The sequence below is a fragment of the Heteronotia binoei genome, chromosome 2 (assembly GCF_032191835.1).
Source record: "Heteronotia binoei isolate CCM8104 ecotype False Entrance Well chromosome 2, APGP_CSIRO_Hbin_v1, whole genome shotgun sequence".
In the NCBI taxonomy this organism is placed as follows: domain Eukaryota; kingdom Metazoa; phylum Chordata; class Lepidosauria; order Squamata; family Gekkonidae; genus Heteronotia; species Heteronotia binoei.
Window position 1 is genome coordinate 182,600,155 of NC_083224.1, and position 14,810 is coordinate 182,614,964.

The window sequence follows — 14,810 nt, forward strand, 5'->3', positions numbered from 1 at the left end:
CCATTTCCCCCTCCTTTCCTGTTTCACACATGGCGGAAATAGTTGCCAACATATGGGTCAGTGTTCAGAGGCTGACTGAGGTCAATGCTGAGCTCACTTACATGAGAGTAAGCCTGCATTAAGTTCCTCCTTTACCTCTGGAAGCCAAACAATATGTGTGAAAGAGCCACATCTGGCTCCCAAGCCACAGTTTGGCCACCCCTGCTCTAGGAATTTACCTAATTCCTAGAGCAGCCTGGGAGGAAGCAGTGGTGATGATCATTTGGAAGTGATGTTGGCATGTTGGAGACAATCCTCCTTCCCTCAAAATTCCTAGCAGTTTCCAGTGCAGGGCTGACAACACTACTCTATGAAAGCGGTTGGACATTTTCCCCCCTCCAGGTTGTTGGCCGCCAAAAGCCTGGCAGCAAAAAGAGTATGAAATGAAAAAAAAGTTCTACATTGTATTTCAGTGTTTTCAAGATGGATAGTGGGGGCACGGTTGTTCTGAATTAACCTTTGAGGTATTTCGTCACTCTTTACCCCTAGAGTTTTTCTTGTGGATTGGGGGAGGGGTGGTGGCTCAGTGGTAGAGCATCTGCTTGGTAAGCAGAAGGTTCCAGGTTCAGTCCCCGGCATCTCCAACTAAAAAAGGTCCAGGCAAGTAGTGTGAAAAACCTCAGCTTGAGACCCTGGAGAGACAATACTTTGATGGATCAAGGGTCTGGTTCAGTAGAAGGCAGCTTCATATGTTCATATGTACATCAGATGAAGCCTGTATTCTCTCTTGAAATTTCAAATGACCAAATAGAGGCTATTTGTAATTTGGTCACATTATGAAAAAGACAAGACTCACTGGAAAAGACAATAATGCTGGGAAAAGTTGAAGGCAGTTGGAAAAGAGGAAGGACCCAACAGGTGATGGATTGACTCAATCCAAGGAAGCCATAGCCTTGGCAAATCCTGTGACAATCCTTGTGACAAATCCCGCAGGGCCTAAGTCTCCTCAGGGAGGGCATTCCAGAGGGCAGGCGCAGCCACGGAGAAGGCTCTTGCCCTTGTAGTGGTCAGACGGACTTCCTTTAGCCCGGGGATTTTTAACATTTAACGAGCTTGATCGTTGTGCTCTCTGGGGCTCATGTGGGGAAAGGCAGTCCCAAAGGTAGACAGGTCTTAAGCCATAAAGGGCTTTAAAGGTCATAACCAGCACTTTGAACTGGGCTCGGAACACTACAGGCAACCAGTGCAGTGTCTCTAGTGCAGGTTGGATGTGCACCCATAAAGGCAGCTCCAATACCAACCTGGCCGCAGCATTCTGCACCAGTTGCAGCTTCTGGGTCCGAGTCAAGGGCAGCCCCATGTAGAGGGCGTCACAGCAGTCTATTCTTGAGGTGACCATTGCATGAATTACTGTAGCCAAGTCACTGCGTTCCAGGTATAGAGCCAACTGTCTTATCTGCCTAAGATGATAGAATGCAGATCTGGCAGTGGCTGCCACCTGGGCCTCCATAGTTAATGAAGGCTCCAGGAGAACCCCTAAATTCTTGACCCTCAAAGCTGGCACTAAAGGCGCCCCATCGAAGGTCGGTAAAGGGATCTCTCTTCCCAGGCTGCCTCGGCTTAGGTATAGAACCTCCATCTTTGCTGGAATCAATTTCAGTCGACTTTGTCTGAGCCATTTCACAGCGGCTTGTAATGCCCGATCCAGATTTTCTGGGATGCAGTCAGCCTGGCCGCCCATCAGGAGGTAGAGCGCATCCGCATATTGGTGACATGCCAGCCCATAGCGCGGGGCAATCTGGGCGAGGAGGTGCATGTAGATGTTAAATAGTGTTGGGGGGAGAACTGCCCCGAGGCACCCCACACATTAGTGGGTGTCTCCAAGATGACTTCTCTCCCACTGCCACCCTCTGTACCCGACCTTGGAGAAAAAAGGTAAGCCATTGGAGGGCAGACCCCTGAATCCCCGTGTTGGCAAGGCAGTGCGACAGCAGCTGGTGGTCGACTGTATCAAAGGCAGTCGACAGATCTAATAACAGCAACACTGCTGATCCGCCTTGATCCTGATGTCTTAGGAGATTGTCCAAGAGGGCGACCAGTACCATCTCCATCCCATGTCCCGGACAAAAGCTGGACTGAAATGGGTTTAATTCGGAAGTGTCATTCCAAAACCCCTGTAGCTGTGCTGCCATTGCCCTCTCAATGACTTTGCCCAAAAAGGGCAGGTTTGACACCGGTTGATAGTTGGCCAATCCGACTGGGTCTAAGAATGTTTTTTTTAAGAAGTGGACGAACCACTGCTTCCTTGAAGGGCGTAGGGAAGGTCCCTTCTGTCAAGAAATAATCACTCGAATTTGCTTCTAGGTATCTATATATTTCCTTTCTTTCTCCCCACAAGAGAATAGACTTTTTCCTTAAAAATGTCAGAACCCTTTTTCCTGCCCTCAGAATTTCTACACGATCGCTTTATCTTTCACTAAAGAACTGAGAAAGGACAATTCCTGGATTTCCTTTATAAATTGAATCCCTTCTCCCAACTGACTTTCCATAGGTAGAAGGCAGATCCAGGCGGGCAGCTGGAATAGGTTTGAAGTAGTAGAACACATTTTGGGTCCAGTGGCACCTTTAAGATCAACAAAGGTTTATTCAAGGCATGAGCTTTCGTGTGTAAGCATAGGGTTGCCAATCCCCAGGTGGGGGCAGGGGATACCCAGTTTGGAGGCCCTTCCCTTGAGATACAGATCAAGCACATTCTGATACTTTATTCTGATATTTCCTATCACTACCTATGAATAGGGTTGCCAATCCCCAGGTGGGGGCAGGGGATTCCCCGGTTTGGAGACCCTCCCCCTGCTTCAGGGTCATCAGAAAGTGGGGGGAGGGGAGGGAAATGTCTGCTGGGAACTCTATTATTCCCTATGGAGATTTATTCCCATAGAAAATCATGGAGAATTGATCTGCGGGTATCTGGGGCTCTGGGGGAGCTGTTTTTTGGGGTAGAGGCACCAAATTTTCAGTATAGCATCTAGTGCCTCTCCCCAAAATACCTCCCAAGTTTCAAAAAGATTGGACCAGGGGTCCAATTCTATGAGCCCCAAAAGAAGGTGCCCCATCCTTCATTATTTCCTATGGAAGGAAGGCTATGAAAAGGTGTGCCATCCCTTTAATGTGATGGCCAGAACTCCCTTTGGAGTTCAATTATGCTTGTCACGCCCTTGCTCCTGGCTCCACCCCCAAAGTCTCCTGGCTCCACCCCCAAAGTCCCAGATATTTCTTGAATTGGACTTGGCAACCCTACCTATGACAACCTTGATTTGTAGCAATAGTTAGTAGCAATGCATGTAAAATCTAGGAGAATAGGTGAGATGGAATGCTTAGGCAAGTAGTTCCTTAAAATATCTTTCTTTAGAAGCTGGCCCTGGTTGGGGAGAAAAGGGGGGTGGGTGGAATTCCACCTTTGGCACCAAGGCTCTGGGTTTTCTAGCAACACCATAAAGGAAGGCATATGTCCTGGGAAACAGGGCAATTGAGAGATACAGAACATCCTTGCAATACATTGATGTGGGCATGAATCTGCATTTCTATAGGGAAGAGCCTGGACTGTCACCAAATGTTCCAGAGATCAAAAAGCAGGAAAACAGGAAACCAGTATATTTTATTGCCCCTTCTAGGGTATCAGAACAGCCCTCCTGGATGGGGAAACAAGATCTGGTTTTAGTCCTGTCAATGAAGAGGTTCCAGGACTATGAGGCCTTATTTTGGGTCCAATAGCGTTTGTTTAAATGTTTAATGTTTTCATACATCATTGGTAGTACAAGAGGGTTTGCAACCCTTTGTTTCTCTGAGGAGTTTGCAATGTCCTGGGGTTTTTTTTTATACCCTGTGGCTCAGACTTCTCCTATCAGTACTGGTATATTCTTATTAATAAAGCTCCTTTAGATATTTTTCTCTCCTTCAGGATCTGTCCACGCGTTCCTTGATTGGGCTGAGTAAACACAACAAAACACAGACATTCTGTGTAACACCCTGTTTCAAGGCCATCAGAAAGCAGCTGGGGTGCGGGGAGAGAAATGTCTACAGGGCACTTCATTATTCCCTAAGGAGACTGATTCCCATAGGGTATAAAGTGATCCGTGGTTATCTGGGGCCCTGGGGGGCTGTTTTTTTAAGGCAGAGGCACTAAATTTGCAGCACAACATCCAGTGCTTCTCCCCAAAATACCCTCCAAGTTTCAAAACGATTGGATGAAAAAGAGAAATATAGTCTAAAAAAATAAGTCCTAAGCACTCCAATCTAATATCACGGCCCACTGTCTATTTTAGGTGCTTGCAGACTTCTCTGGACCCGGAGACTCTGCTCCCAAACTAGGGGTGCAGGAACCGTGAGCCCGATGATAGTTCTGTCTCTTTATTGAGAGCCTTGCTATATAATCTCCTTGAAAATGTTTACAATCATTTCAGAACGGCTCCTTGTTTATAGCCAGGACAATGTTTCTCTTTACTTGTTGGATGGTAAAGTGCCGTGTTCTCCCACTTGTGTCTATGTGGGAAGCTCCATGTGAATGGTAAAGACACATGTATTGGAACACAGATCGAGACTGAAGAATTCTGTATCTGAAGCTCCTCTTTTTGATCATTTCTCTGGATTTGGACATGCTCCTGATTCTTTAAGTTTTGTTTCGGAAAAAAATACCAGTATGTGATGAACGACATGTGGATATTGGCAAACTTTTATTGCAAAAAGAAATGTGCTGGATTTTCTACTTAAAAACACTAGAGCCTTTGGGGCTCAATAATAACTGGGATCTGTCATGTTTCCTGTAAAAAATATGGTTGTGTCAAGTTGGGCAGTACTTAAGATGTTGTAGCTTTAATTGTGTGGTTTGTATTACTGTAATACACCTGTGGGGTTTCTATTTAGTAAGTACTCTTGTAAAATGTATTAGGAAAATTGATTCTTGGAAGTGTAAAAGGGAAGCGTTGTATGAGCGTGGAAGAAAAATTGTAATGATCGTATGTTTTATTGTCTTAAATGTTTTATGTAATGTTGTAACCCTGGGTGTATTTTATGTGTGTGTTACATGTTTAAATTAAGTCTCTGAGAACCTCATGCCCTCCTTTTAACCCAGAGCAGACTCTTATTTATTGCAGGATACTTAATGGACATCGATCTGCTATTCTGACATTTATTACTGTTTCTGTTGTTTTAGCCCAGTGGACACAGGCTGGCTTGTGATTCTTTTAATCTGCTAAGGGACATTTCCATGATTTTGCATGTTGATTCACTGCCCACTTTCTTATATTAGGACTGCCTGCCATTCCATCCTACTGTCTGATGAAGTGTGCTTAGAGCACACGAAAGCTTACATTCTGAATAAAACTTTGTTGGTCTTAAAAGTGCTACTAGACTTTGTTCTACTGCTTCAGACCAACACGGATCTATCTACATGGAATACACTTTTTTAAACAGTAAGAGTAGTTCAGCAGCAGAATCGGCTGCCTAGGGAGGTGACAATCTCCCCCTCAATGGCAGTTTTCAAGCGGACCATTTTCATTTTATGTATTCTTTTTTTCTAATAGCAAACTAGAATGATGTTTATAATGGATAGAATGACGTTAAAAAGTAAATTAGGTGGACAAGAACTAGGAAACACATGTCCTTTTGTTTTACCTAGACATTCAGCAACAGCAATTAACAGGCAACTTTTATTACCATTTATTTCCATCCAGACCAAATGGTCTTCCAATTTATTTCACTATATTTTGCCATTTGATCCTTTGTATCAGTTTAACCCACCAACTGCATGTACTTCAGCCCACTGTACCCTATCCCCTCGTCTGAAGAAGTATGCCTGCATACGAAAGCTTACATTCTGAATAAAACTTTGCTGGTCTCAAAGGTGCTAGTGGACTCCGCTTTGTTCTCTGAACCAGGACTTTAAACACAGAGACAGAGATACGGAAAGATAAAGCGACAGCCCCTCTGAATCCTTAGACCATCGGCGGGTCAATCCCGGAAGCTCTGTGGCTCTCTCTATGGCGCCGCTCTTTAAACCTTAAAGCTCCACCAATAACGAGCCGGCGAGAGGAAAAAGGGTCCACCCCTTCCTCTCCCCCTTACGGAACTTCCGGCGTAATCGCTTTCCCGCGCCAATATGTAGAACCTTCTTTTACCATAGAGACTGCACGGGGTAGAGCGGCTCCATGGTGGCGGGGGGGTGGAACTGAACAGAGGAAGTTGCCGAGAGTTGTTCCTGTCTGTCTCCATGGTTCCCTGTGCTCGTTCTCCTTCCCGCCCTCTTTGCTCGCGGGTGTTGTGGGTGTCCGCGTGGGGCTGGGGGCGTGGCTTCGGCGTTGGGCGGGAGCGGCGCGCCTCCGGCTGAACCGTCTGCAGCTGAGGCGGCGATGAGGCCGTGAGGGAAGGGAGGCAGGCGGGCGGGCGGCGGCTTTTGAGGGAAGGACGGAGGGAGGGGGGCTCGGCCATGGCTTCCTCGCTCCCCCCGCAAGGGGCAGCCGCGGGGGACGGCGGAGTCGGCGAGCCCAGTTCCGGCGAGGAGAACGGAGCCGCGGCGGCCGCGCTGGGAGAGTCTCCGGGCCCCGGTTCCGATTCGGGGAGCCGCTCGTCGCCGCAGCTCCTGCTGAGCCTGGCCGAGCAGTTCGAGAGGGCGGCGCAGCGGGTGCCGGCCTTGGCCGCGGTGGCCCCCAAGGAACAGCTTCTTTACCTGTACGCCAGGTACAAGCAGGTGAGGAGCCCAAGGACTGCGGCGCTGCCAGGCTGCCTCCGGAGCTGGAGGCTCCACTGCGCTCTCTCATCTCTCTCCTGTCCATCTATCTCATCTCCCTATCCATCCTCTATCTCATCTATCTATTTTTTTTATTACCTTAGATTTTTATCCCGCCCTTTCCGCAAGCGAACTCAGGGCGGCTAACAATTAGTTCAGACATCCGCAATCATAATTTCAAACTGGGGTGTCGGACTCATTTGTTATGGGGGCTGGATCTGACATAATTGAGACCTGACTGGGCCATGTGTGTACCTATTTAAGATTAGGTAGCAGAGATATAAACTTTACAAAGGACGCAAACACAATTAAATATATTTGCTTTAAAAATTAAAACATGCTTAAAACGTTAGTACTCGTTGGTCTTAAAGGTGCTTTCTTTGTATTTCTCCCATGGGACCAAGGGAAGTGGGCAAAGGAAGCTGTGGCTCTTTCCTTCCTTCCCCAAGAGGCCGGGAAGGGGAGGAGCCTCAGCCAATAGAGGGAAGAGAGGCTTGGCTCAGTAGCTCTCCTGTGGGATTATGAGGGTGGAAAAACAAGCTCTGCCTCCCCCTCTTCCTCCCCAAGAGAGGAGCCTCAGCCAATGGGGAAAATAGAGGCTTTGCTCTGAAGCGCCTGTGTAATTGAGCAAATCTTGCAAAGCAAGCTGTGATGCAGAAGGAAGCAAGATATAGGGAGAAGGAAACTGATGACAGCCAATTGCTTGGGAACCTGTAGGAGCAGTCTGGGGGCCTGATTTGGCCCCCGGGCTGCATGTTTGACACCCCTGCTCTATGAGTTGGGGTTTCCCCTCAGAAATAGCCTGGCATGGGGAGTACCTGCCGAATGGTTTATTTATTCATTTTATTTGTATCTTGGGCTCAGGGCAGCTCAGAACACATAATAAAACAAAACTTGTAACCAACGCACCCTCTAAGCTGTGGGGCCTTGTGAGCAAAAACCCCGCTTTGTGAGCTACTGCTGTTAAAGTTGTGAGCGGCTGCATAAATTAGTTTGCTCTGGGGCCATTTTTCCGGAGCGAAGGCAAAAAATATGTGAGCCAGAGGCTAAAAAACCTGTGAGCTAGCTCACACTGATTCAGCTTAGAGGGAACACTGCTCGTAACAAATATCAATCGCTTAATCTAATGAATATTTCAATATATAAGTTAATACGTAATAGGTTTAGTTCTGCTATCCAAGAGATTTGCACTCCCCCAATCCCCTTTTCCGGATACAAAGTCCTAACATCAGTTGGCTCTTGCAACAATCTCACCGCACCTTCTTCTTCTCAGTCCTCCCCCTCTTTTTATCTTTCATCAGTGCCATAAACCACGTCACCTATGCTGCTGATTCCGGTTGATGTGCAGGGGGTGCTGTTTTTTTGGAGTTGCTAACAACAAAGCAGGTGTCTGCCTTGAGGAGCTGGCAAGAGATAAAATCAACAGCATAGAGGAAATCATTATCAGCATTATTCATTGCTTTATAATCTTCCTTTATTCCTGAGACAGAGCCAGCTTGTCAGAGGCACACATGGAGGGTGTGCGCCTGAAAGTTTTTATTTTGTCGCAGGGTTCCGTGAACTGGAACCCACCACCGCATGTGGTGAGGCCTCATTTGCAGAGTGAAGTGCCGCTTCGTGCATCTGATGAATCAGGCTCTAATCCACAAAAAAAGTTGTGCTTGCCGCTGGAATAAAATTGTGTGAGTCTTTAGGATGCTGCTGTACTGTTGGTTTTGGTGCTATGCACTAAGAAGGGTAATCCTCTGAAATCTAAAGTTTGACACTGGAGAGACTAGACAGGAGAGTAAAACAGGAAGAAGGCTTTGTATCAGTAGGGGATCGGGAATGTGGGCTTGGAAGAACACAGCTGCCAACTTCTTTAGTGATGTTCATCTCATCTGAAGCAGCAGTTATGCCCTCCCTAGCATATCTGCTGTCCATGTTATCACATCTAGTTAATTTACTATGTTTGGTGGAAAGTGCCATCAAGTCAAACTGTATAGACTAACAGCAAAGACTAAAAAAGGAGATTAACAGAGGAGGTTTATCATTGCCTGCCTCTGTGTAGCAATCCATGACTTCCTGCTGGGGGGGGTGTGTCTCATCCAAGTACTAACCAGGGCCAACCTTGCTTAGCTTCTAAGATATGATGAGATCAGGTTAGCCTGGGGCAGGGGTGGTCAAACTGTGGCTCAGGAGCCACATGTGACTCTTTCGCTGAAGCCCCCACTGTCCTGTTGGCTGGCAGCTTGGAGAATGCATTTAAACTTGCTTTTTCAATTTCCGCCTCTCCCTCCTTCCCCCATTTCCTTCCTTCCTTCCTTCCTTCCTTCCTTCCTTCCTTCCTTCCTTCCTTGATTTGAAGGTAAAAAAGTTTAAATATGAGACTGAAACTTCTGCATTGAGCATTTTGTTTAGAATTTCAGTTTAATTTTAAGTGTTAGTGTTTTCTAGTTTTGTATTCCATTATTATTGCATTGTTTTGTATTTTTATTGCACTGTTTTTAAGGTTTGTATTCTGAGTCTGGGTGAGGCGACTGTAAAGTAAATAAATAATCTTTAATTGGAAATAATAGAAAGAGCTGCAGTTAGATTAAATACTGTAGCCTCAGTGTTGTATAGAAGACAAAAATTCCTTATCTAGTGGATAGGAGAGGACACTTGTATTTTAGAAAGTGTGATTTCAGTAGGAAAGAAAAACTTTGAAAGTTGTGAATAAATCTGCTCCAATGTGGAGTCATCTCTGTGCAAATAAACAGTTGTTGCTAGATATGTCCACTTCATGAAGCAGCATCTTAGAAGGAACACAGTATATTCAGTGGTGCTCACTCTGTGGCTCGTAGATAGAGATATACCATTATCAACCAAAGGAGCATTTCTGCCTTGTGGCTTACAGCTTCCTTGTTCCTGTGGCAGTAGCTGTTTCAAGGTGGGGACCACCTACCAACCACAAGTCCCACAAGGTTATGGTCTTGCCCTCTTTAATGAAGGTGGGGCATATTGAGGAACAACGATCAGAAAAGTCACAGGTGGCATGTCAAAGCAACCGAGTATTGCTAATCAGTTGCACATTCCTTTCCTCTTGAGACCAGAGCAGAAAAGACTTGGGGTTGCAGGAAGGGGGTAAGAGACGGTCTTAGACCCTGTAAGACCAGACTGGCAGTAGCCTCTCTCCCTGCTTTTGACAACAGGATGTAATCTGTCTGCTTTACCGTCATATATCTGAGGATGCTTAAAAGTGGAGTAACTTTAAGATAGAAATGGATTGTAAGTTCTGGTTGCTAACAAGTATATACACATGGGAGAAAGGAAATTGGAGATGTCTCAGTTGAAGAAAGAACCAGTTCATTCCATTCAAACACATCATTTGATTCGAAGGTAAATGTAAATGAACTTCATTAGAAACCACGGCATGTGTTCTGACTGGGATGTTAAATCTGGGGCGGCTGATTCACATGCATAAGCTATCAGTGGGTGTTGTCATCATCAGGCGATGAACATGTATGTGGGTGCTTGGAGCAGCCTACACAGTTTCCCAGATATCCTTTTCTCTAGTTGGCTTAGAATACACAGAGAGAAAATGGATTGAGCCTCACATATTCACTCTCATGTGAGTTTTTGTGGTTTCATATGACAGCAAGAAACTTATAAAAGCATACGGACAGTCCCTGTAGCATCAGAAGTTTTCATTTCCATACTGCTAAGCTTTGGATGGTGCTGATATAGAGGTTTAATGTATAAAAAAGGTAAACCATGTGGTGTCTGATATTTCCACATGATAGCCCAAATATATAGGCTCCATTACACAGATACTATCTCATCTGTTTCATAAGCAGGCCACAATTTGAGAGTTAGCTGGTGAAAGGAAGGTCCTGTGTATGCTTGAAAACTTTTAACTGGTGCTTCTGGCTTTTTCTGCATAGTTGGTCAGTTCCAAAACACACTGTAGCTCTTGTATAATTCTTTTAATCAGAGACAATAGGGTGGTATCTCATCAATACATAACAAAGGAGGTGAAGAAGAAGATGAAATAACTGTACTGCTTGTCTCCCAGTTTTAGATAGATGCACAGTTTGTTGCTGATATGGGAAAATGCACAACTGCCTAAGATTTTTTTTCTAAAAGGTTGACAGAATTGAAAGGTACTGCTTGAGGGGGAGTGAGGGAAGATGTTTTGATGCCATTTTCACAATAAATGCAGAATGCTCCCTTCACTTTCTCTTTATAAATCCAATGGACAGTCTTTACGAAGTATTTTAAAAAAATCTTTAAAAGTTCAGAAAAGCAGGGTTGTGTTGGATAACTAACCATGAAACAAAAAACATAGTAGGCATCCATGCCATTTATACAACTGTAACCCATGCATCTGTTGTAGCAGAGAGTATTTGGGGGAAGTATACATTTTATAAGATACAAAAGTTTGTGGTTTGAGTTCTAGGAAGGCACAAGTTTCCACAGCAACAATAGAATAAAAATGTGGACTCAGTTAGAAAGTGGATTGTGCTTTGTTAGCACAATAACTCTATATCGGGCCAATATAGTTGGCATCTTTGGACACCAGGCTGGGTATTTAAGTGTCCACACCATCCACACTGTTACTGGTTTAACTGTTTTAATTTTTAATGTTTTTACTCGTTTAACTGTTTTATTGTAATTATTGGTTTTACTGTTTGATATGTTGGAATTTGTCCTGAGCCCAATTTGGGAAAGAGCGGAATATAAATCCACAGAAATAAATAAATAAAACCCAGTGGTAAAAAGTAATATATCCTGCTTCACATGTTCTTCTTTCTGCAACAAGAAGGAGAATACTCAAATGTAGGAAGCCAGTTATACTGATGGTAGGTATGGAACATAGGAATGAGTTAATTACTGCTACTGAGTCCTGCACATTGCCGGTTTGGATGGTGCTGATACAGAGACTTTATGTATGAATCTGGTAAACCACATGCATAATCCTAGTATGGTACAACCCCAGTGTAAACACTTTGTATTTTACACATCTATCTTTTAATTGTTTTATTGTAGGTTAGCTAGCATCTGTGCTTTAAGGGCAGGGGTTCTTCCTGCTGTAATGGCAGGAGTAACTTGTTCACCAGGTAACCATGCCATGGAATTTTGCTGGGTGACCTTGGGGCCAGTTACACACTCTCAGCCTAACCTGGTGAAAGGCAGGGTCTCAATTAAGTGACTGATTGACCATCTGGCTTTATGAGCATATTTGATCACTACTCTGAAGGCAGTTGTTAGATTTAGTCCTAAACAAACTTTCATCAGGTGTTGAGGGCCAGGTGCCTGAAGTAGGCATCAATGCTTAACTCTACATATTACTGGGTTGCATGGATTGTCTGGATTTTGGTGCGGGGCAGAAATAATTGTGTCGCCCTGATGATGATTTGTGTCATAAGCGAGGCAGCAGCGTGATCCTCTTGGTCCTCTGGGACCTTGTAATGGCTTTGGATACTGTAGTGCTCTTCTAGACTCTTGGTCTGTGGTTGAACTTGGGGCATCATGCTCTGGGCCTTCTGCACCTTCCTAGCAAGAAGATTCGAGAAGGTGCTATTTGGAGATGTGGCATCTGTACTATAAGATCTCTACAAGGCTGTGTTCTCTTTTTCATGGTGTTTACTGTCAATGAGAAACTACCGTAAGCAGTGTTCCCTCTAAGCTGAGTTAGTGTGAGCTAGCTCACAATTTTTTAGCCTCTAGCTCACACATTTTTGTCTTAGCTCAGGAAAAATGGCCCTAGAACAACCTAATTTATGCGGTAGCTCACAACTAGAATATTTGCTCGGAAGACTCCACAGTTTAGAGGGAGTATTGGCTGCAAGTGTTCAGAAAACGTGGAGTTTAGTGGCAGAGCACACTGCTTGTATGCAGAAGATCACAGGCTGGATTTTTGGCATCTGTTACAAAGCCACTTAGGTAGTGGATATTGGGAAAGATTTCTTTCTCTCTGAGATTGGAATGCCAGTTGGAGCAAGCAACTCTGAACTAGATGGACCAGTGGTTTGGCTCTGGGTACAGCAGCTTCATATGTTCATAATCTGCTGACAATGCCTAGCACTGCTTCTCTTTATCACTTGCATCAGAAGTAGCCGTATTTAACAGGCGCACGCAAGTAGTAATGGAGCTAAACGAGGGCGGTGATAGGAGTTTTCTGGTGCCCAAAATAGGGCATGATCTGTTTTGGTTTATTTTGACATGTACTGCGTTTAGTTAAATAAATTTTGAAAATAGTTCATGCTGATTTTATTTCCCAAATGTTGATTTAAAATCCTAATTGGGGTGGAGACACAAATAATGTTCTTTATAGCTATTTATTAAGTTGTTTCTTCTTTCTTACAACCCTGTTTACTAGTCTTCAAGCTTATTACATTTAAGTGTAAACTTATATTACATTTGTACTGTTTCCGTATCATTATTTTCATTCTGGTAAATTAATTAACAATTTTTTTTAATGCCCAAGTTAAACCATTTATATGGGAATTATTTTTGTTGGAACAATATTTCTAAAGACAATAAAGTATGTCCCTTCCTTATATTGTTTAGATCTAAAGTGGGGAAACAAAGACACTGACTACAGTTCACACACTAATTTTAGTACATCTAAAGAACTGTGTGTGAGATGCTATGGATATTGCTGTCTGTGTACCTATTTCAGCAAAATGTAACTGTTCCATGGAGGTCACTGGGGTACCTCTTCTTTCTGTGGCTTGTTAGTTCTGTTTCAGATATAGAGGGGAAAGCCACCCTCCTCAAAAAAAAGTTCTGGGAGGGGGGAAAGAACTCCTGGCTTATTTTTCCAAGGGAAGAATTGGGAAATTTTGGGGAACATTGTGTGTGTGGGGGGGAGAAATTATGTTTTTTTCTGTTTGGAACAAATGAACTAAAAGACAATATTACGTTAATTACTGGCACGTGGCAGGCTTTATTCAGCCATCTCTCTAAATACCCTCCATATCCCCAGTAGGGGTCAGTCACCAGAAGTCACCATGACTTCCAGGCGCACATACACACTTATATGCACACACACACATACAAAATACAAAAAAAAGACATTTCAGTTTGATAGGAAAGTAAATATTATATATATTTCAATTTCCTTTAAAAATGTCAGTGTTCCAGGATAAAAAGTATTTCTCCCACAGCATCAGAATTTCCAGAAGTTTTACATCTCTGGATACAAAGTCTTTCCGGTATGTGAGCGGAGACTTATAAATAAGATTTTTAGCTTTGGATTTTTATTTGAGCTGCATAAGCAGGTGGATTTATAAACTGATTTTTAAAATTTGGATTATTATATGTACTTTATGTTTTTTGTCTTTTCACCTCTGGTTTAAAAACCATTAGCACATGGACATACTCTCTCACACAGTTCCGGGAAATAATCAGGAATTGAACATTGATTGCTGCTTTGAAAATGCAAGGTTTGACTAATTTTATGTTGACAAAGGCATCCAATCACTCTTTTTTTGTGCTATGAAACTGTGAATCTTTAGGCATGGAAAGTTTTATGCAGAAACTAAAGCCGCCCCATAGAGCTGAAGCTAGAAAAGATGGCAGTGCTGTAGCTTTTGGTTCAATGGCCCAAGAGGTGCTACTCAGCCTATTTTGATTGGGGCTGCATTTCTGCTCAAGAATTAGATTTTTGGCTTGCGAGTGCTTTGGATCAGGGGTCCCCACTAATTTTGAGCCTTCATTATTTGATAACATACACACTAAATTAATTACTGAAGTCTGGCTAGAAACCCCATGTGATTCAGAACATGGCCACCAGACTGGTAACTGATGTGGGAAGATTTTCATTGGTTCATAGGTTTTTTGCCAGGTGCAGTGCAAAGTGCTGGTTTTGATTTATAGATTCTAATAAATGGCTAATGGCAGGACTGCTTTACCTTATATGAACCTGCCAGTTTTTGTTTAAAGATCAGCTGTAGGGACACTGCTCTGGGTACCACTGCATTCAGAGTTTTAGACAGGTGATGCCTGGAGTATGTCTCCAGGTTGACATCATCTTATTTGTGGAATAAACCTGAAGGTAGCTTGTGTGATGCTGACTTGATGG

General features: G+C 43.9%; 1 protein-coding gene across 2 annotated transcripts in view; it reads left to right on the forward strand.

The window, feature by feature from the left end:
- Window positions 1–6,290: 6,290 nt before the first annotated feature.
- Window positions 6,291–14,810, forward strand: part of ACBD6 (acyl-CoA binding domain containing 6) — a 170,439-nt gene continuing 161,919 nt past the window's right edge. The window contains exon 1 of one of the 2 annotated variants that reach the window (XM_060232606.1): window positions 6,291–6,721. In XM_060232606.1, coding sequence (XP_060088589.1) covers window positions 6,461–6,721 — 261 coding nt within the window. In that variant the 5' untranslated portion in view covers window positions 6,291–6,460. The remainder of the gene's footprint in view (window positions 6,722–14,810) is intronic. The other variant, XM_060232608.1, reaches the window with a different exon arrangement.